The 23,943-nt window shown below is 38.2% G+C and overlaps 2 protein-coding genes across 2 annotated transcripts; one reads left to right on the top strand and one right to left on the bottom strand.

Moving 5' to 3' along the window:
• Positions 1 to 3,901: 3,901 nt before the first annotated feature.
• Positions 3,902 to 17,842, bottom strand: atp8b3 (ATPase phospholipid transporting 8B3). Its single transcript, XM_033964722.2, has 27 exons — positions 17,806 to 17,842; positions 13,833 to 13,924; positions 13,591 to 13,704; positions 12,670 to 12,768; positions 12,061 to 12,122; positions 11,746 to 11,818; positions 11,570 to 11,640; positions 11,402 to 11,493; positions 11,166 to 11,324; positions 10,193 to 10,281; positions 9,925 to 10,118; positions 9,632 to 9,840; positions 9,051 to 9,082; positions 8,814 to 8,970; positions 8,554 to 8,742; positions 8,347 to 8,459; positions 7,782 to 7,949; positions 7,593 to 7,704; positions 7,434 to 7,509; positions 7,228 to 7,351; positions 6,606 to 6,792; positions 6,301 to 6,524; positions 5,965 to 6,048; positions 5,650 to 5,874; positions 4,939 to 5,077; positions 4,607 to 4,737; positions 3,902 to 4,219 (listed from the first exon to the last, which is right to left on the bottom strand). The coding sequence occupies exons 1-27, from the start codon at positions 17,840 to 17,842 to the stop codon at positions 4,004 to 4,006; spliced, it is 3,468 nt and encodes a 1,155-aa protein (XP_033820613.1). The 3' UTR covers positions 3,902 to 4,003.
• A 2,566-nt stretch (positions 17,843 to 20,408) lies between these two features.
• Positions 20,409 to 21,116, top strand: LOC117369487 (nuclear factor interleukin-3-regulated protein-like). Its single transcript, XM_033964723.1, has one exon. The coding sequence runs from the start codon at positions 20,409 to 20,411 to the stop codon at positions 21,114 to 21,116; it is 708 nt and encodes a 235-aa protein (XP_033820614.1).
• Positions 21,117 to 23,943: the final 2,827 nt, after the last annotated feature.

Consider the following 23,943-nt stretch of genomic DNA (forward strand, 5'->3'; position numbering starts at 1 on the left):
GCATTAGGCTGACAATATGACATTTGTTTGTAGTGAGAACCAATGTGGCTACCTCACTAAGCTGAGTGGTTTGTGAAACCGCCACTAATACCAAAGATACTGCAGCCTACCAGTCCCAAACTGCCTAGGGGGACACAAGCCAAAAAGGACCCCCTTTGTCCAATGATGTTGACATGCACACATACACACTTACTATTACATGAAGAACAGTGCAGTCAGACTGCATTGTGCCACATGGAGGAGGTGGCTGCCATGCAGATAGAGTTGAGTGCCTTTTCCCTTCAACCACGGGTGGGACTGCACTGGACACACACACACACACAAACACACACCGCACACTCCTTTTCAAACACATACAGACAATGTAACCATAATTGGATGGACAGAAAGGGGGGCTAAGAGAGGGACACAGTGTGGGGCTGTGTCAGCATTTTCACCCATATTGACTTTCCATCTTGATACACTAGAATACAAGCACTTTATCATGTAGAAAGTCTATAAAACATTTTCTATACACTATTTATTTGAAACAAAATTATATGTTTCTCCTTAATCTGTCAGGCTTTTTGATTTTGATTTTCTACTGTTTCAGTCTTTGTGTTTTGCTTTGGTTTCTTTTGCTCTCTGCCCGATGTGCTTACACCCACGGCCGCTTTACCTCTCTCACATAAGAGATATTTTTGTGTACCAGTGAAGGGGCAGGTAAAAAGGCAGAGGCTCTAAGCACTCACAGAGCTGTAGTTGTATTGGTACCATATTACATGTTATTCTCTCTATGGCGTGCAAGCACAGAGGCTGCACTAGTAAGGTGTGGAAGACTCACTGACAGTTTAGACACAAAACTCTCCTCCCTTCACCTGTCCAGTCGACCTCTCCCCCTGGCTAGTGCTAAGACTCGGTAGGCGTGTGTTGACAATTAATTCTGAAATACCTCAAAACCTTTCATGTAAACTTTATGTAATTTAATCTGAAAATAATACTGCTAATGATAACAATGATTATGAAACTATGATACTATGATAGTTAGTTTTGGAACTTGTGACTTGAAGCTTTATACTGTTAAATTCCTTTTATTGGTTTGCTCATTTTTCTTGTACGTTCTGTTTGTTTTGCTACGGCATGTACTTACTGTTTTCATAAAGGAAAAGACATTGTGAATGTTTCTGTGGGAAAAAGAAAAGACAGAAAACAAGGCAGGAACAGAAAGTGAAGTGAGAGAGCTACTCACTATTGTTTGTGTCAGGTCCAGAGCTCTTTCAAAGGCTGGTACATTCAGAAAAAAAGAGAAATGTATTTAGCTTTGGTTGAATTCAGAACCAAAAATCCATTTATAAACCAAAGGATGAAACACATTTACTTTATTGTTAGCTTTCTTCTGCCTTTAAGTTGTCCTTTCTCTTTAAAACAATTACATGGTTACTTTTGAAGGTTCCTGGGTGTGTTCAAGTGCTCCTGGTGTTCTTAGAAAAGCACCTTTTATTGAAAAAAGGTGCGATTTTTTTTCTTTCTTTTGTGCATGGATATTGTATAACTGTATAGAAACCAACAGGAATGACCTGTGACTTTGTGGGATGAAGAGGAGGAAAGAAAGATTTGGGAGAGGGTAGAGTCAAGTTGGGGAATATTTTGGTTAACTGGAAAAAGGGTGGGAAGATTTGGGAAGGGTCCTTGTTTTTAGAAATTTCCGTCACTGTTGGATTCACTGGTTGTGTGCATGTGTTGTTGCAACCCTTCCCCTTTCCCCATGTTTTTTTGATGTATATAAATTCCAACAGTAGGGGGCAGTGTGCGCTGGGGGAAGTCAAACTCCTCTTCTCCTAATCAATAGCATTCAATCTTCATTCCTCAGCTTGTGGTCCACACTCGGGTCCTGAAATGTGTGTCTTGCTTTTCCAAAGACAGGCTGTTCACTTGGAGTTAATCAGAGGGACACACACAGGTCTGAGCAGCCTTGTTATTCTTGTATGTCTGTCAACATGGGTTTCTTCAATTTGTGTATGTGTGCCCATTTGTACCTATGTGGAAACAAAGTTCGATTTGTTATGTTCCTTTATCATGGGTTGCAATATTTGTCATGCAAAATTTGAAAACCATTTCTTATGGACTGATTAACATTGATCAACCAAGCAACTTCAGTGCCATGTGGCACCTGTTCATCCGACACGAAATGTGGTCAGCATTTACTGTCAAACAGCATCTGTGCGTTTCATTTTCTTGTGGGATGGAAGGTTAGCCAATGGGGCTGTTGCAGACACCCCCAGTCACACTGTGCTCTCCCTCTTCTGTTACCTGTTAATCAATCAGAACCAAGTGTCTTTGTGATGGTAGAAGACAATCAGTTTCAAAACAAGAGAAAAGGTAGAGAGAGGGCAGGCCAGTGTGGAGGAGTAAACAGGGGACAATACAAAGGAAAAGAGGTTCTCTGGTTCACCTTGTGCTGTAGTGCCTGACCAACAACTCCACTTTATATACACTTATACCATTAATAATTTGACATGAACAACCATAGACAATTTACTACAGACTCATAGGATTCACCCATGACAACTTAATTATTCCTTCTCACCATTCAGCACCCTGCCACAGCGTAGCGCAGGGTAAAAGTACAAAAATGGTGGAAAGAGCATAATTATCCATCATTCTCTATTTCCTGTTGATCTATCGATGATGTAGCCAACTGCGAGGAATGAAAAAAATGGCTCCGGTTGGTGGCTTTTGCACAGAGAACTATGCAAACACCAGACCCTCCCAATCTTAATCGTTGCTGCTGGGTCTGAGTGTACAACCCTCACCGCCCCTATCAATACATCTGAATATCTTATTAGTTCCAGTATAAATTCATCTATTTTCTGATCACATTCCAGTCACCGGTGACATAGCAGTGACTGTGATAAGAAGCGCACTACAGCACACTACATTTTATAAGACCACTGATGTTGTACAGATTTACATAAATGCCCCAAACTGCCACGAACATCAAAATGGACTCCATGTTGATGTTTTGCAAGCTAATCCTTCCCGCTTATTGCTGTATTATTTTTTACTACAATGTTTGACTGTCTTTGTTCCCAGCGCCAAGGAAGGGCCACAATCAATGCAAAGACACTTACATTGTATATACTAAGTTTACAAAGTCGTCTGGAGATGGTGGCTTATATTGCACTTGGACAGACACACAGACACACAGAAACACAGGCACATGCTGGTCAGTGTGAGCCTGGATTTTTGAAAGTGTTGTTGCTGAAACCAAAGATGAAATCAGAGGTATGACAATCTGGCTACCAAACCTAGAAGACAATTTTTCAGCTCTCTGGGCTGCTCTACGGGTCCTGTGATTTTTACCGGCCATGTGGACATTCCACCTATTGCACTTAGAAATACATCGTCACCATGTCAAATCCACTCTCACAATCATACAGACAAGATACACCCACTTGGTCAGAAGCCTCTTTTCCCTCCTCCCACTGCAGAAGCCGGAGAGCCTGTGGAGGACTTTTAGTTTTACTCTAGTTGAGACTTTTGAGAAGGAAAAAAATCTGAGTAATAACTGTTACAGAAAAATAAAATCTTAAAAGGAAAATATGGGTAAATTGCGTGTTTTGAAATAAATTAACAAATAAAACAACCGCAAAACTATGATGTGTTTGTTGTTTTATTATGCAGCTTTTAGTCCAGTTTCTACAACAGCTCTGAGATGCACAATGGATCTGAAGGCAGAATAAATACATTCTAAATAACAGATTTATTTTACAAGAGAAAAATAACGCTTTAGTAAAAAATATTGAAAATGCATGTATAAAGTGAGCTATAAATGTTTCAAAAAGTCACAGTAATTAAGTAATTCACTGTTTCTACAATTCTTAAATCAACTTGGGTTAGAATAATCCTGTATGTTGCATGTAATATAAAAATAGGCTAGAGCAGGCAATATGACACTCCCATTGTCTGTAAAATCAAGTTAGGCTCTGTTTCATTTTCCCACTTTTGGCAACAATGTAGTGCTTCATAGAAAAGAATAGGCGTCAGAGGCTGTGGTGGGTTTGGTTGCAGTCACCTTCTGGTCCACTGGTGGCACTGTGCTCGGAAAGCTCCCTCTAGGGGTAACAGTGAATTCATTGGCTGTCATGGCTCTACGCCGAATGAATGACGAACGCCGAAGAGATGTCTGCGACCCCAACTGCGACTTCAGCTCCACGGCCTTGGGAGAGATGCTATGCACCTACAACGAGGAGAGGAGTGGCTGTTACTTGGATGCTTGAAGTAAAACTGAATACATTTTTGAAGGCCATAAAATCCATAGATTTATACACAGAGTTATGTATTTATTGTGTATTTTTATTTAGAAAGTTTGATTTTTGATTTTTGGTTGCTTGTGTAGTTTAGTGATTTTTTTTTTTTAATCTAAGTAACAGTTTACGGTATAGCTAAAAAGGTCTGCATCAGTAATTGAGATCAGTTAGTGTATCCATACAGTTAAATATGAAAAAGTAGTTTGTCAGGTTTTCTTTACATAATATAATTCATGTTTTAACACATTTTAAAGGAGAGTAAAGGGTGAACGTAGCCAGAACACTTAATGGTATTTAATGCTGTTTACTGCTCTTACCTTGTGTTTGTCGTTGCCTTTGCGAATGACATTGAAAGCATGGATTGTGACCGAGGGCAAAACAGCTGTCCAGGCAGTAAGCAGCGCTGTGAGCCACACCACCGGATCAATGAAGGCCTTATCAGCTGCTCCTGTAGAGGCACATTCACACACGCAATGATGACAGCTCCTCCATCGGAATAAATACCGAATCAACATAATCTCAGAAGTGTTGTCTATGTGAGAGTGATGAGAGAGTGAGAGTGATCTGATGTGGCAACTAGAAGAATTTGTCAAAAAGAATTCATTGCAAATGTATAGATTAGTATATGTTAAGATATATTTAATCATACCAATGAAGTAGTAGTCTTTTTGTGCTCTCTTAAACAGTCGTTCGCTGTGGGTGATTTTGGTGCAGAGGAAGTACATAATCACCGACACACACACAGAGGCGATGTTAAACTTGGTCCAGTGTTTGGTCTGAAGCGAGATCTGCAGCAAGAGAAAACGTGCCATTAGAAAGCTGCATATTCAATTTTTATGTATAATGGACTATCTTATATATGACTGAAACTAAATGAGCACAACAAAAAAAAACTGAACTGCATTGTGTTCAGTTATACAGTAAAAGGTATAATATGCAGTGATACAGCAACCTTTTCCTTGGGACATTGTTTTTCAATGCATTTTTATATCTGGGACAGTGGGACAATGTTCAGAAACACACACTTGCCTAGATTAGATCTTGACAGCCAGTTTCCACAATAACATAATTAGTCTACAATAAAAATAACTAAGTATAATTGTTAAGATGTACAATGCTTCTGCGGGTAAATATATTGTATGTGTGTATATTTGATAAAATATAAACAATATGATTAAGTTGATGAGAAAGATTAATTAATGATGACTTTCAAACACTTTAATCATACCTGTTTTCATTCATTTACACATAAGTAAAACAAACACACCTGTATCTTGATCTGTTCCATAGGATGCACTCACATTTAGGATTAAGTTAATGAGTGTAATATGGATGTGTGACTGCCGTGTCTCATTCTGACCTCTATGGTGGCTGCAAATGTCGCTGCCATAGCAACGGTGACAGACATAGTTTGGAAGTCGAATGGTGTGTTGAAGAAGACGCCACACGGGATGAAGAAGAGAATGAGTGATGAGTAGACAGCATACAGCAGGCTCATCAACATCATAACAGGGCTGGACAATTCATTTTTCTGTCCAGACAAGTACAGCTCCGGATATTTCAAACAGTCCTCTGCATTTGCATCCTTAAGAGACACAACAAGATACAAATATACAGTCAAAATAAAATATCATATTTTTATAACAAAATATGAGAATCAAAACATATATCTCACCTTCTCAAAAAAAGCTACACACAGAATTGGATTTGATGTGTAGAAAACTGTGTAAAATGCAATGAACCAAGTCTCATACAAAGACTAAAAAAGAGAAAAATAGACACAATAGGACAATTAGTCTTAAAAGTACAGTATTTTATGACATATGACAATGTAGCGGAGAGCAATAAAGATATACAAAATGACAGTGATACTAAAGTGAAATTTCTGTACTTCTGTGTTTAACTGTACAGTCCTCAAGTAAGATATTTACTGTATTGTGAGAATATTTAAAAAATATATCGAGGTATACATTTTTCTCCATGTCACCCACCCCTATACCAAAGGTCATACCTGAGAACTGAATCCATTGAACAGGCCAAACCATATGTGAACAAGGGCAAAGCTGCACGTTTTAAACAGGAAGTATCGCAGGAAGACTGAGATCCGAAGATAAGACCAATGTCCATGGACCAGCAGCAGCCTCTGCAGAAATCTGAACTGGCACAGAGAGAAGTCTGCATTCTGCACAGCCTGGCCCCCCTCCACCCCGACCAGTCCCACACCAACATGAGCCGCTAAATTTGTAACACAACATTTGAGTCAAGGATGAAATGTTAAAAAAGAAGGAAGCAGGAAACAACGTAAATCCAACTTACTTTTAATCATGTTTACATCATTGGCTCCATCCCCGATGGACAAAGTGATGGACTTTGTGTGTTTCCGCACTAGTTTAACTATGTCCGCCTTCTGTCCTGGTGTCACACGGCAGCAGAGAACAGACTGGCACTGTGACGCCAACTTCATCAAAGCAGCCCCCCACTCAGGTTTCTGTACAAACTCTGCCTGGATAACATATTTTATTTATTTATTTATTTATTTAACCTTTATTTTACCAGGCAAAACATTAAGAACAAATTCTTATTTATTTAAAATACAATTGCAAGGATTCTTAAAGGTGCACTATGTAACATTTGTTTTCATTGCAAAAAATGTTTTAAAAATACCTTGAAAAACATACAAACATACTGTGAGTGCGGTTGCCTCTCCACAAATCTGACTAACTAACTTGGTCTGATGGTGTCACTTGCTTGTCTCCATGGAGATAAATAAGTTTAATGCCATACTGTGGAACATTTTTTTGAAAAAGCAATGACATCTCCATGGAGACGGACACGTGGCAGACTCTTCACCAAAACTATTACTTGGTGCACCGTTAAGTAATCAATATTCAGAAATGGACAGCAACAGTAGACAAAAATATTAAAGACTAAAGTTTACCAGCTCGGGTCCAGTGAGCACCACAGCAGTTTTTGTTCCAGCCATCTCTTTGTCTACAGCCCACAGCTCTGTCTGTCTGGCCTTGCTGAAGGAAACCTGTGGGTCTGGGGACTGCAGGATCTGTCTGCAGGAGCAAATATCAAAGATCAAGGAGAATCTTGTGTGTGTGCATTACTGCAAGTCTCTGTGTAGTTTTCACTGCAAACCTCAGTTCATGCCATTCCAGTAATCTTGTATCAGCATCCAGTAACTTACAAGCATATCCAATATTTACTGCAGTTTCTAAATACAATAGAACAGCAATTTTAGTATTCAACATGCATCTCAATATTTGGTAAAAAAATACAAAAAATAAAATAAAGCACCTTTTTTGTCCCCAGTCAGGACCCATACTTTAAGTCCAGCCTGTTGAAGCATAGCAATGGTCTCTGGAACACCCTCCTGAAGCCGGTCTTCAATGGCGGTTAATCCCAGAAGCTTTAAAGAATGAATAAAAATATTTAAAGATAAGTGTAATGAAGTAACTTCATTGAAATAATGAACAAGACATTCACCAGCAGGTCTCTTTCCATTTCATCATACAGTTGGTCAAGGACGACCTCGCGCTCAGACAGGATCATTTCGGATGCCTGGGACAGACTTTTACTCCACTTTTCCCATACCTCTTCAGAAACTGACCGAACTGCTACACATAACGTCCTTAAACACGACTCTGAAAACACCTGTTATAAAAAAATGTAAAAGATAAATAAACGTAAAGATTGTTTCAAAAAAGAGGAAACACTGAGATAAAGGATTATTTTACTTCTGATAGGCATGTCCTGAGGAGAAGGATCTTTTGTTGAAAGTTAATAATTGAAACAGAATCTCACCATTTATGTGCAACTCTTTGATTATTGAAATACAAGAGGAGTATTTTATGAATCACTTTTGGACCTTGAGGGCAGTCTATCAATCTATCTAACGTACCTGAGTGCATTTCTGACCCAATAGCCTATGTAAAATATAATTTTACAGATGTTCTCTAGTATGGGTTCAAGATCGAAGAGATTGAGTGTTCTTTTAAAAGTAAGCTCAGTGAGTGTACTGTGGAAAAAAATACTCAAAACTTAAGTTTACCTCCAGGGCTATTTCAGTCCGTTCCTGGTGTGGACAGTCCTTCTGCAATCTCTCCAGGATCACTATGTCTGCTCCCTTGCTGTAAAGCTTTAACCCACCCTCTGGCTCCCGCACTGCAGAAAGAAAAAAGTTATGTGAGTGAAAAGATGGAATTGTGTACTTTTAGGAAAAGTTAAATTCTAAGCCATATTTTTAATGTCTGCTTACCAAGCACAGACATGCGCCTTCTCTTGCTGGTAAAGTCTAGCAGTGCCAACAGCTGATACTGCCTTTGCACACCAAGCTCTGAGATAATGATGAAGTCTCTAGTCCTGGAAATAAAGGCCCAACCTAACTCCCGGGCTGCCCCAACAAGAGCTTCTTCATCTGGGGAAGCAGCTTGGTACACAGGGGCTCCTAGAGGCATGGCAGTATTCACAGGAGGGAAAATGTAGTTTGTATAACTGTATTTAGCTCTCAGGGCTCACCATTCTTGTATTGAGCCATGGCAGTGTGGCATAATGACAGTGCCCTGAAGAACTCCCTGCTGAAGCCACACTGCTGTCCTCTCAGTTTCTGCACAAGTTCTGGAGCGGACATGAAGAGCCCCCCACACGAGTACGGGTTCCAGCTTAAGTCCATGGGCTGTGCAATCATAAGACTCACATTACTGTCCAAACATAGACACGTTGCCATTACAGAATAGACACAAATCAAATCAGTACCTTTGTATCTTCAGCGCTAACAGACACATCCCCTGGAAAAAAGTACAATAATATATTTATTATAATACCCTATGGCTTACAAAGGTTATTGCTATTGTTAAATATTAATAGGCTACTGAATTTCACGTTAAGCAAGTCTTCTCTCTTGAGATGTGATCTTTGCTTGTGTTTTTTTTTTGAGGTCACTTCCCAAGAGGACTGTTGTTCCACTGTACTGTGGTTAGAAAGCACTGCTCATTCAAATGCTTCTTACATAAATAATTAAAATAGAACTGCCACGATTCTTGTCTGTGTTCTTGTGAAATTCTATAAATTCACACCAGCAAATATATTATTACAGTGTATCATTAATGGGATTTGTTATGTATCATTTGTTAGTAGGCATAATAATTTCATTATATACACTGTCACGAGCTAAGCAAAATAACTGTCTAGAGACGGCAGGCATATTACATCCGCTAATATTAATATGCAGATAAATATGTTTAGAAAAGACCGATCGGGGCAGCTTTTATCTCCAGCACAAACATAACCTAATACTTTATTTTTAGCAATTCTGCACAACTTGAATCTCTAATCACCATAGACCTCTCCAGCGATGCAGCACTGTCTGAAGAGCAGAACGTTCTGGGTCAGGGTTCCTGTTTTGTCACTCAGGAGGTACTCCACTTGACCAAGCTCCTCATTCAGAGAAGTATTCCTCGCCTCAGCACATTTGTCCAATTTTTCCCAATACATGTTAAGGTCCCATCGAATGAAAAGGCTATGGACTGTGTGAATCATCTCAAACCTATGAAGACACAAACACTGCATCATGTCATATATTGTCGTGGCTCAAAATTATTTCATTTAAATTAAAACTGAGAGTACAAACGTGATATAGAGAGCGATGGGCATGGCAGGACTGAGGAGAATGATGTAGCTCCAATACACAAGGAATCCCGAGTATGCAGGATTCCCATCAACCACCAGGGCGGCAAGCACTTCTGTTTGCTCCATCACCTGACTTGCAAACAGTCCACCACCAATGGACAGGAGCAGCGCAGATGTAAGTACAGTCAGTACAATCTGGAGAATATAGATTGTAGATGTTGTGTATAGTGTAAGGAACAGCATAAACGTTCACCAGCACATTCACTTACCCCAATGACAGCTTTATTTAACACTTTTTCAGTCCGAGTCTTCTTCACCCGCAGTTTTCCACAGTTCTTCAGGATCTTGGTGTCAGTGCCTGGTACAAAAAACTTTTACAGAGAATTGAGTGGGGAGCTCCCCAAGGGTGACAGTTCAGGCCCTAATCCTAGCTCATAGCTGTTCATGTTTCCTTGAGCACAGAGACGACTCCTTCCAGCTCCGAGGGCGTTTGACCCTGCTATACTTAGGTCAGGGGAAGACTGAATTTCACTTATAGAGATCCATACAAATTTTAAAACTTTGAACTAAATATGTTTTCCAACAATACATGGTCTGGTGTAGGCTGAAAGTGCATGAACACATGACAAAACCCAGTATGTGTCAAATGTCCAGACAACCCATGGACAGTTCTTCAACAACAGCAGAGATGTGCGCCCTGATTGTGCCTTATTCAAAGCAGGTTATGGGGAGTGAGATGAGGGTTAGTGTTATCAGACTGAACTGAGGTCACATCAATAGACAGTCACTGATGAATGTTATAAAACCCATCTCTGGAAGAATTTGATGTATTGATTCTCTTTACTAGAACGGAAAGTGCCATAGCAGTGCGATCCATGACACCCCTGGCTGGACCTGTTATATCCGATCAATGATCACTTAAAGACAGGAGGGGCTGTAATCCACCATACGTTACACTTGTATTTGGGACAGTCGTCAGAGTTAAGTACTCTTCATAATTAACAGTATAATGTATTCTAAAAACTACAATATGTCACTCAATCCAGGCCACCTCTGAACAAGGTGAAATCAGGACAGGTGACCAAGAAACAAAATATGTTTTTGTAGGAATTTTATCTCAGGTTTCACGCACTATACAACATGGTGTGTAACTGACTTAGAGAACATTTCTACATTAGAAATAATTATATTAAAAAAAATATATATAAGAAAAAAGTTTTTTAAACAAATATGTTTCACTACCAGTGTATATCGCAATGCCATAGGCACACTCTGTGTTGCGTAGGACGGTGCCCCTCAGAAGTATATGATCGCTGTCCAGCAGAATGCGCTGTCCTCTCCAGTGCAGCTGCCCTCTGAAAGTGTACAGCCGATTATTGGGCTCTTCACACAGCACTGTGCCTGTAAAAAGTAATGACACCCTTTATAATGGTTATTAGTATTATTTTAAAGTTGTTGTTTTGGTTTTTTTAATTTACCATCAAAAGCAGAGAGGCTCTCCTCTGAGGGTGTACTGGTCAGCTCATTGTGTGTTACGCCTGGGGCCTGTTTGTATTTGAGGTTGGTCTCACTACATATAAAATACATATTTATATTCATACAAATCTGTTTGTTTGTGGATAAGAACAAAAATATTAGAATTTTACCCATCTATATCTGCAGTCTCTACATAACTTAGACTGTGAGGCTCTGAGCTACACAATAAAAGAAGGTCCGCCTGTGAAGACACAAACAAAATACACAAAATTAGGGTTTATAAAAATAGAACTTACTAACATATTTGCACATTTTATCTGTAAGAAGCTTAAAGTTTGAAACTTACAGGAATGACTTGGTCTTTATGGATGCGAAGAATATCTCCCACACATATGTCCTGCCACTGCAGTGTTTCAAACCTTCATTTAGAAGGAAAATGAGCACAAATGAAAGCAGTCAGAAAAAATATATATATTTATAATATAAATACAGTCTAGCTATTTGCCAAAAAGCTCATTGTTGTGTCCTGCACTAGTAGCGGGCAAAGGTAGTGTCTGGGGATTCACTTATCCACACTTCATTAGGGCTTCATTAGACAACTACTCTAAAATGGGGATGTGAGGAGAGCTTAGGGACAGCACTCGGCAGCCTTTGTCCTCACCTCTGAGAAATGAGTATGTCACAGGGTCGAGAGTTGATGGCAGAGTCGCTCCGTCTCCTTGTCTGGAAAAATGACAATAAGAAACTAGCAAGTAAATGTAGGTTTGGGCACAGGGCTGCATGATAAGAGGAAAGGAAGAGACTGATGGACAGGTACATGCAAGAGAGGCAGAGAAGATGGCCGTGAAAGGTTGAACAGGAGAAAGGAGACGCCATTACGAAGCTCCACAGTGACACCAGCTGGGAGATTTACACCCTCCACTAAATGATTAGTCAATAGGAAAGGGTCAAGCAAGCGTTTCACCCAGAGCTGTTAACGACCGTAACTCAGCGATGCACTTAACCAGAGAATTCTCCATGCAAAACATCCCACATGCATTTAAAAGGAAAAGCTTTAATGATACCAGAGAAAATTAATGCTACTGGGATGACTGGTTCCGTCAATGAGCAGAGGACAAGGAGTCAATAAGGACAATGAAGGAGAAAAGAGTGAAGACATGCGTAAGTGCTAGCCACGTATACGGATGCATGCAGCCACCTATATATTTGCCTATTGGCTCATTTAAACCTTATGCCGATAGGGCTGGTGCGGAGGAAACACTGGTCCTACCATATCATTGGCAAGGTCTTTTATGGCTCTCACAGACAGCACAGACACCAATGGGATGAAACTGATGTACCAGGGCACAGAGGAGATGGCAGGAACACACTACAATCACACATGGAAATATGGAAATCAAAGAGTTTGTGGTCTCCTAAACCATCATTCATCATTACACACTGTTTGCATGTGTCTCGCACTGTAGCCATAAACACACAAAAACACATCACATACACCACGCACAGAGCACGAGGGGAAACGAAATCATGTTGATCTATCTTCAGATCTATTGCTTTTCCTTTTTAAATATTTAAAATAAGACTGGATGCTTTTATTTTTAGACCACTCATGTTTTTGTTTTTGCATTGGTTATGTCCGTGTCTGTGATTGATGTACTGTATAAGCAAATAGAACATTAAATGGACCTTTACTCCATTAACAAAGAGCCAGACTTTTTCCTTGTTTGAGTGATATGGCACTTTGTGATTGAAAATTAATATATTAAACGAACACTGAGCATAGCTCAGTAAAGTGTATTTTGTCATTATACATACGGCATATTATACAGCAAAACTGGATAGATCGGATCACAGCCATTGTGACAATTTTTTAAATTAATTTTTATTAAGTTGACAAAATATTTTGATGTTTTTGTCATCATTAGCAAATTTTCATTATTTGTTTTGTTTGTTTTGACAATCAATCCTATGCCAGCAAAAGCATGTGGTTTGGAGCAGAGTTTTTTGTTAAATGGCAGTTTATATTGTTTTTGTTCAGGAAATAAATATTGAAATCCATTTTTATTTGCTTAAAAAACAAATAAATAAATAAAAATTGAAATCGTGATCCATCGGTAAGAGGAATATTGCCCAGCCCTGTATTCTAATTGTTGTTCTAGATGAAAACAACAAAGAGACATAAGAGTCTGACCTGCAGCACAACCATGAGGAGGAAGTAGAGGTTGGCCACTCTCTGGAACTGCTCAAACAGCGTCAGAGGCAAGAAAGTCAGGACGGTGTACTTGTAGCTGCGGGTCACATTGTCCTGGTAACCCACAAAGACACATCCAGACAATGAGTTAACTGTAGTCCAACATTAACCTGTGTCTTACCTGGGACAGCACGCCGTGAGGTGTCCAGTTTCAGGCGTGAAAGAAAGTAGGACATACTCACAGCGTAACGCCCCCATGTGAAGCACAAAAAAGACTTCTTCTGCTTCTCTCTGTGGAAGTGACGGTTGTTTGCTTTCACGTCCCAAGTGAGGCCTATGAGAAATGAGGTGTTTGACTGTGATCATTGCAAAAAAATATTATAGTTTTAGTATAGTTATGTTCTGTGTGAGGAACAAGAGAAAAAAACAATGACTGCTGTTAACAAATCAAAAATGATTTTAAAAAATCTACTATATTTGTCCCATATAACTGTGGCTGTATTAAATGGTACAAACTTGTCTCACTCTCCATGAGGCTCTGAAGACGGACGCCACCAAAGCAGAGCTGCAGAAGTATGGCCAGATAAATGCCAACTGATGAGTCCAATAGAAGTATTCCCTAGTGGAAAACATGTAACTCATTACACTGGGTTACCATGGCTACCCTCAGAGCAAAACCACAATAGAGAAAGCATACAGACACACCAATACCCACCTGTATGAAGTATATTTGAATAAGAAATCTTGATGCAGCTAATACATTTTGTCTTATCACAATAATAATGGAAAAGCTACCTGGTATTGTTTTTCCCTGATAAAGAATAAAACAAGGTAAATAACACATCAAATTAAATGATGTGTATAGGCTGTTTCCTGTGACTTAAATGTTGCTTTAGGCTAAATATTAAAAAAACACAAAGGCAATAAACAATGCTAGAAATTAAGGATATAGTGCCACGGTTTAACACATTTGCAGGAGCACAGAAATACATTGCAATGATGTGATGTGCTTACCTGTAATTACGAATATACCTTGATGACATTAATTAAGCATAAGGCTGACAGGATGGAGGTTTACCTGAGTGTTTACATAGGTTCATCCTCAGCAGCAGCGTCACCCATGCTTCTTTCCTGGGTTAACATGCTCCACGCCTTTCCCCAAACTCCCAGGTGGAGGCTCTAGTGTCGTGAATCATGTTCACTGAGAAGAAAGAGGCATGAGGGAGAGGCCTGTGTGTGGGGACTGCACATATTAATATAACTAAAAAAACAAGGCAACACATACCATCTTTAGGTCGCGTTTAAGAGACAAGAATATCAATTAATATGTCATAATAAGAAAAAAGCATGAACACGAAAAATGTATTTAGGTTTATTTCAAGTGGCCCTAGTATCCTTGTTTCTTTTGAATCTGATGCCACCTGCTGGACGTAGGCTCTTACTGCAATTCCACTTATGACAAAGGTCAAAGGGGGGTAAATCTGGCAACAAAGCTTCATTTTCAATAGTGGCAGTTGGTGTAAAGTTACCACAATGTCAGTTAAATGTGCTATATGTGGTTTCATATCTTTTTGTCCCATTGCTCGTCTCTGGGAAAGTGAGGTCATCCCCACAAAGGCCACATGTCAACAGTCGGATGTGTACATCACGAGTAGCTATAAGGCTGTGTCTGCATATCTAGGCCAGTGTTTACTAACTGTTTTGAAGGTGGTTAAAAGAAAGTGGTTAGGGCATTGTGCCGGATGAGAAGGTGTGACAAGTTTTAGGCCAGGTGCATGGCTGTCCATGAGTCTTGTTTTCACTCAGATGTTTGGTCGAGAACAATAAAATTAAATAGAGATGCTTCTTAGCAAGAAATAAATTAGGATAGAAAGTGATAATATGAGACAGACATAATTATGTTTTACAGGTGGGTTCTTCTCTGTGAGCCAGTTGAAACACTTGTAGACAGATGCAGGATTGTCTAGATAGATTATCTATAAAACTGAATTTAATAGTGAATTTAAAATAATTATTTCACAAACAAAACCGATAAGATCAGCATCAACCACATTCGTGGTGATAGGTGGGCAGTGGCTCAGGGAACATCGGCACACACAACCAAAAGACAGCGGTCTCATTCCAGCTCCGCACTGAGCATGTTGTTGTGTCCTTGGTCAAGATTATAGATTATATGGAGTTTTACACTGATTGGTGTGCTAATCAGTGGATCTGTCCACCCAAAGGCTGCTGTGGATATAATATAACTTATATGAGAGAGTTTGGATTAAGGACATAGCCCTGTAGACATCAAACCTACACAGTGACCAAGGCAGTCCTTTAACCATAAAAAAAAAAATCAAATATAAGTGAAGTTGATACAACAGTCAACTGTTTTGCACTGCACATGTTCCAGGTGGGTCAAGGGATGCCTTTTATGTGGGCGAACAAAAGCATTTACTAGAAACAAAGAGGAAGAAACCACAAAGTCAGAAGAGCAAATTGAGTTATTGAGCTGAAGGGAGCTATTTTTTTTTTAAGTTGTATGATAAAAGATTTTTTTTTATTTTTTATCCAGGCCAGTAGATAGAAGTGGTAGTAGGTATGACTATAAGCCTTTTATTTATTTATTTATTCAAGAGTGTGTTAATTTGGCATACTACTCATGTTAGAAAAGTAGATAATAATACCTGTGGCAGTTATTTATGGATTCCTACAATAGCATTACGATACTATCAATAATAATAGTAGGAGTATTTTTATAGCCATGCAACCAGTTCAGTAAAGCTGAAGTCACACTTCTCCACCTTAGTTCCTGTGTCTTATGTGAGTGCCTGATCTAAAAGCTTAATTGTTTTATTAAAGCTTCAACACAGGCCAGAATCTTATTCTAAAAGATTCATCATCAGCAAAATGAATCTGTCTGTCTCTAGAAAATCAGTTATGACTCAGACTGTGGGTGCAAAGCTGCACCTGACTGAAAAACTGTGATGTTTTTATATGGAGAACTGTAGGAGAGAGAAGGTTTTCAATGAAATATCCAAATATAACAGAAAAAGAATCCTAACAAAAGTGAACTAGATAATTATTTGTGAGATTGAGATCAGGTCCACAAACTAGCCACTGGTTATTGTCATTCTTGAGGGTTAAAGTCATTTCAACTGGCAACAGTTACAACACTGAGACTGAACAATGCCAAAATGTTCAGACAGGGAATTTGTTGAGTGTTTTCAAAATGTCAAAATGTGGTCTAATTTGCTCTTTAACAGTCTGATAGGTAAAGAGCAAATTAGACCACATTTTAAAACATGGGCAATGTTCATAAGAACTCAACCTTTTAGCTCTTTCAGTCTGCAATTTACCACCATATAGCATTATTGATGATGATACATTATATTGTAGTTGTGATTTTATAAAATTAACTAATAGCTAGTTTAAAACAAATGCAATTGTTTTCCATAGTGTCAATCAAAATTTTGAGTCATTTTTGCTGAAAGATAAACTGTGGGATTAGTTCACTTCGTGGTTAAAGTGAGTCAAAATGTACATTTTCAGGATTTTTTTTTCTTTTTTCAACAAAACAAAAAGCCACAAAAAACATATCCCCCACTGTTGGGCAACCCCCACACTCACCACAGCTGAAAATTTCATGTGGATTAGGTATGCTGGTGCCTGGAGAGACACTTTTTTGCGGTCTGTCAAACTCAAATTAATTAATTATTTTTTATTTTTATACAGGTGTTGGTGAGCATGTCAAGACCATAGCCATGTTTTAGTGATGTTTTTGTAATATAATGCCCCATAACGACACAAATAAATAGGCAAATAAAGTCTTGTTTGTGACTCATTTCACAACCATACCTATTGGTTTTATGGCTGCCATATTGTGGTTAAAGCTTCAGCTCTGAGTGAGGAACATGATGTGTTTTAGCACGCAAAATGCACACTTGTGCTTGACAGTGTCCTCTTTTCCGTGGGATTTTGTGGGGTTATACTGTGTGTATGTATTATATGAATGTAGTGTGCATTTAAACAATTAGACATTTCAAGTTTAATTCTGACATATGATCTGATATTGATGTAACATATAACAACTGATGTAACAACTGATATAACATAGTGGTTGACACTCACATGATGCTCTCCTGAGTTGGTTTCTTGTAGGGCCTTTGGTGTTAAGTGCAGATGTTCTCTCGTGGTGTGCATAGCCTTACTCAAGGCTCTGTGATGTCTTACCATTATAACCTGTGCAGTAGGTTCTCTTTGGAGCCATGTTCCTGTTAGAAATATTCAGAATCTTAGTAGGACTTTCCTGGTTAAATGCACACAGTTTTTTGTTTTTCCTCAAGCTAAAGGTAACACCTATGAAGTATAACGTCCAAACAGATCCACTGTGACATATATGTGATTGAAGCCGTACAGTTATATTAATATGAGTGCTTGGTCACTTGGGTCAACACTAGACAGCTGTGCTGGAGAAATACAGTTTTGAAATGTACAGATATCCAGTTGTTGTGTGTTTAAAAGTCACATGTGGTTTCACTGTTATTTTATGGGAATATGTCTTGTCTCACCTGGTACCCAGCAACTTCAATGTTTACATTTGTGGAAACATTGAGACACATTTCCACTTGCACACTACTGATTTCATCTACAAACTAATCACAGAGAGAAATGGCCAAGGCTCAGATTTGATTAAAATGGTTCAAACTGAGAGTGGGAGAGTGTTTAACTTTTGAAATTATGTATAATCTGAATAAAACATTGCACTACAATCACAATAATTTAAAAACTGTTAATATGATGCCAAATATGTTTTTTGTGCTGAGTCTTTTGTTGGTTCAGCATTAATTAGCGTATAATGAATACAAATTTGAAAGAAAAAGATTTGGTTCTTTTTTAAAATGAGATCCAGTTCCAACCATTCACGTTAAGGAACTGTTCAAAAGAGCCGACTCGTTCACAAACAAATATATGCAAATATTTTATTTGGTAACCTACAAATTCAAACAGCATTGCACATTCACATTGCAGATGTCAAGACTTGTATTAAATAATGTCTGGGCCTTACTGTAACTTACACATCTACATAAAATGCATCAGATCAGCACAAGCTAATATGAACTGAACAAGTAAATGAAATGCAAGGTGCACCAGGGTGCAGTAACCCCTATTGTAATCATAATTAATTTGCTGGTAGGGAAACAAGAGGCAAAAGACACAGAGCTCAGCAACTCAAAAGAGAAAGGGAGATACGAGAGGAGGATATGAACAGGACAGCCCCTCTCTGACTATCAATCTGCTCTACAGGGGCTCAAAGAGCACTGCCATAGGTGTGCATAACATTGAGGAGTGTGTCAACTTCACAGCGCTGCTCATCAGCTCAAGGTAAGGACTAGGCTTTAGATCTTAAACAATATCTGCTGGTTAGAACTGAATATATCAAATGTAATGTTTGAATTCCACAGTAAAAATAAAGATAATTCTTCCATGTTTTCCCCACTTTTAACACGTATGTACAATATAATTCAAACTTTTTTTCTAAATTAATTTCTGGCACATGTGGAGGCATCAGACAGTTTTTTTGTGCTATACTGAAAGGCGTAGTGTCTCATGCGAGCTCACACAGCAGATATATAATGGCAGAAGTATGTATTTATAACCTGATGGGTCCTCTCACCACCGCACACATGGCATGGTGCCTCTTTGAAATGTTGGTTTGTTGCTCCTGTGTAAGACTTGAAACAGTGCGAGCATAAAGGACTAAAATAAAAATGGAGAAGTTAGCTGTCCATAACACTTTGAAGTAACAACCTGTGAAGTTACAGCGTGTGTCTGAAGCCATTTCCGCATAAAGAATATTGCTTGTATAATGAATAATAAATATGACAATTAGTTGAACTATCTTATAAATAATAAAACAAGACAAAAAAGTCAAAGTCTATAAAAAGGTTAAAAACATATATGTAAAAACACTTTATGCTCAAAACCTGTACCATAAAATAAAGAGAGGTGGTCATAGATAAAAAAGGAAAGGAGGAAGTACACACTATGTCCAGCACAGTGATAAGATCGTTTTTATAATCTCAGTTAAGAACATGTTTTAGTTTGGCTTTGACTGCATATTGTATTGTATATATTGTGACATTTTGTGAGACTCTGTGATGTTTCAGCTTTCTTTCAGGTCTCAAATTTACGGTAGTGATGAAGGTGTATTTTTATTTAATAATGTCTACATGCTTCTCCTTAAAACCAACATCTTTGTGAGCCGTCTCTGTCACAAGTGACTCATTGTATAATTTTTTGAGGAAACGTTTTATAGTCACACCGCAGGGCATTTTAGTATTTTTTGTTAAAGTACAAAGAACTGAAATATGACTTTAATCTAGAACAATTTATAGAATACTTATTTGTGCACTGCTGAGTTTACTTATTGAGGAGGAAAAACATTATTTAGAAAGTCATTTAAACTGATAATGCTGGAAATGGGCGCCACGTGAAGTACCGACAAAAAAAAAACAAAACAAAAAACTCTCTATATTATATTGTTGATGTTAATATTTCCTATTTCCTGTGTAACATTACAGCATGCATCCAGTGACTTCAGGACTTACACCTTTGCTTTAAAAAAAGGCCACATAGGGCTTGTAAGAGTTAACAGCAAAATTTACTTGAGGCAAGAGAATTAAAATGATCTAATTTCACCCCAACAAAGATATTTACATGGAACAGCAAAAAGTAACATACTATGACTATGACCAAAAAAAATAAATGAATAAATTAAATTACACACACTTAGATTCATTGCTTTATTGCCTTGTTTTTTGCAGCTTACCAGAATGGAGTCCCTGAACTTTGAGAGACCCCAAAACCTGCTTGATCTTGACAATGATGTAACACGTAAAGGTTCTCGTCGCAAAAGGGAGTTCATACCTGATGATCAGAAAGATGCCCTTTACTGGGAGAAGCGGCGTAAAAACAATGAAGCAGCAAAGAAGTCACGGGAGAAGAGAAGAATGAATGACTATGTGCTTGAAACTTACGTCATGGCTCTGAAAGAGGAGAACACACGGCTCAAAGCTGAATTGATGGCCATTAAGATCCACTTTGGTCTAGCTCACCCCGCTGCCTACACCGCCTACCAGCTGTCCCATATGCAGGACCAGGCCCGTAACAGTGCTCACGCACGGGGCCCCCATCTCACTCTGCAAATGGACTACTGGAGAAGTCAAGAATCCCCCGTGTGGTCCTCCTCACAACATCCTCACCCAGTCTTCATGCCTATACCCCAGACAAGAGCCAATCCTTATTCAAACCAGCATGGTGGCACAAACTCAAGTCTGTCCACTACATTCATTTATCCTGAAATGTTCAAACAAAGCCAACCTCATCAACCTGATGTTGTGCACATGCCAAGGAGGCCAAGTCCCAGAAAAGACCTTTGGGAGGAAGATGAGCAACAGGTCCCTCGAATTTCCCAGCTGCCTGGTCCTATGCAAACACCAAAGCACAACCCAGACAGAGACAGGCGTTACTTACTTTCATAACAAGGTGCATTGCTACAGTTAAACATGTTATTGCATGTATCTCATGTGCGTGCATTAACATAACTGTCCTGACCAAGTAAAAAAATAATTAAAATATATAAATATAAGGTCAGTTGTTTTGCTTGGGCTTGCTTATTGGCTGTGTATACTTATAAAGTTGAAATGACAACTGCAAAGAGGTTTGGTTTTCCTGTGTGGGCAGAACTTGTCATCTTCCTACATTGTGTGACCATTATAATCTTCAAGTTGCCTATATTTGGGTTTCTTTGTAACATTCATTTGATAGCATAGATCAAACTGTCTTCAGACACTGTCAAAAGTTGTGTGCTGTTCTTGTTTACGCCAGTGTTGAGATTAATGAAGAATATTTATATTGAAATATAATAAGGTTAGGCTACTTGCACTTGTCCTCAGTCATATAACAATGAGTAAACTAAATATTTACCTGTTTGCGCAATGTGTGGACCTGCAGCAGCCCAGCACATGTGGTAATACTGTACCTGTGAGCATTGTTTTGTTTTTTTTGTTTGTATTGTTCTGTATTTTAACAGGGCGCTCATGAAAAAAGAGTCGGATACTCTCATTGGGCTCCGCCTATATAAATAAAGATAAATGGAAAAAAAACAAAAAAAAACAACAAACGTTTTTCAATTAATTGAGCCACCAAATTAGGTCTACCTAACTGAGAGCAGGATTAATTAGGCCTATTAGCCTAATGAATAAACAATCATATCAGATATTTTTCTATTTCATAAGATATTGTGATTTTCCCAAAACTAGTGTGGATATAACCTAGTCTGTTTGTAAGCTATTTACAACTATTAGGTTTATTAAAAAGCCAATAGGTCCATAAATAATTTTGATAGCATAGCCACAGAGTCCACCCGCCATCACTACACACCAACACTCTGCAGACAGTAGAGTACAGTGTCGCCTAGTGGAAACTAGGATATAGGCCTACACATCTAACAGTTGAGAATATTTTATAGCCAAGAGAACGATATCATGAAAACAAGGTGTCCAGGACTTTGAGGTTGTAGCCACTTTGACAACCTATGTCCCCGTGTTTGAATAGGTGTTAAGTTCAAATAGGTGGGAAGATGTGATGAGAAATGACTCATTATGGCCAACACCAAGATGTTCATATGACACGTGTGTGTGGTTTGGGTATTATAAACCTTTTAAAAACTATAAATTGAGTGCTATTTGGTATGTGTTTTGTCACGTCGGCTTATGTAGAAATAGTAGCTACATCACAGATGATGAAATGAAGAAAAGACATCAATTACTTTTTTATGCAGAATTTTCTTGTTGTGATAATCGCATATCCATGTGGTGATTTAATTTTAAACGTATTCCAAATGAAACAGAAATATCACAGTGAGGGGTCACAGGTGTACACAATGTCAAACATAAACTTTCAACATTTAACAAAAAAAAGTGAGAAACAGATGGTGGCAGTAAAAAGGCAACAGTAGGCATCGTCAAATCTGATCTGAATAGCATGCTTTATAAATAGTTTGTTTCATTTTATAAAACAATACAAAACAGTGTAGCACAATCTGCAGACACAATGCTTCATATATTACAACATGAATCATAGGTTGAGCTTTCAAAATTGTAATCATGTTAACATGACGATAAATGGAGCCAAATGTGCATGTGCACAAAGGGTGCCTTTAGATAAGTTTAATTAAAGATTGGACACAAATATGTCGTTTGTGCATTATGTTATGATTTAACAGTATGATGTGCCTAATTTACACTACTCCTGTGTCGTGTGCTCCCCATTGGGCAACTTTCTTTTCAACCGTTAGGGGGCAGTGTAACAGCATCTAACTGCCTGTATTAGCCTTGGGAGCTCTAAAACAAGGTGACAAGTCAACAGATGAAAACTGATAAGAATTCAAAACGTCATACACACAATCTATAATTTATTGCTAAAACAATGTCGTGAAAGAAAAGTATAATGACATTTGGTAATAATTATACATGTAAAGGAACAAATAATAATAATAATTATATATATATATATATATATATATATATATATATATATATATATATATATATATATATATATATATATATATATATATATATATATATATATATATATATATATATATATATCCTATCTTAGTCTGGGTAAGCGTTCTCTTAACTCTTTACCTTCAGTTGGAAAAAATCAACCAAAAATCTGATTGTTCCTAGAAATGGAATGCAGTGGCACTGTCCTGTACTCCCCAAAATAATCTGAGGTCTGACATATATGCCCCTCATGATGTGATGTGAGCACTCTGGGAGCAGGCATGTCTCAGCGCAATATCTGTCTGATAAACCAAAGTGTGAGAGGGTAAATGCTCTGGGATTCATGGCAATGGATTGGAAAAGGCAGTTTTAACTAGAGATTTACTTCAATCAGATTATTCAACACAACTTAAAAACAACCACAAATGTGCAATTTTCAACAATTACAAAATAATATTTTACATCTAGACAGATGTTCTAACTGTACAATTGAACATATTTAACATGAGATAAGGTTAAATACAGCCAACATTTACAAATATCAGTTTATAAACATTGATAGGGAGTATTATAGTTTAAAGCCCACAGTATAAAGATTGTAACAATGTCCTCTGTGTTGTTCAACGGTCGTCTAAACTGTGCATGTGGCTATTGTTCCCTAGCTTTAACTCATTTGAGTGGTGCTTTGGGCTAATCTTGGCAGTGCTAAACTACAGCCTTTTGTTACTTGTCAAATTACCAGGGTACTGAAGTCCTGAATGTAACAATTGTAAAACAGAATAGTAGCCTGTCCCTT

Source organism: Periophthalmus magnuspinnatus, chromosome 4, assembly GCF_009829125.3.
Source record: "Periophthalmus magnuspinnatus isolate fPerMag1 chromosome 4, fPerMag1.2.pri, whole genome shotgun sequence".
NCBI lineage: Eukaryota > Metazoa > Chordata > Actinopteri > Gobiiformes > Gobiidae > Periophthalmus > Periophthalmus magnuspinnatus.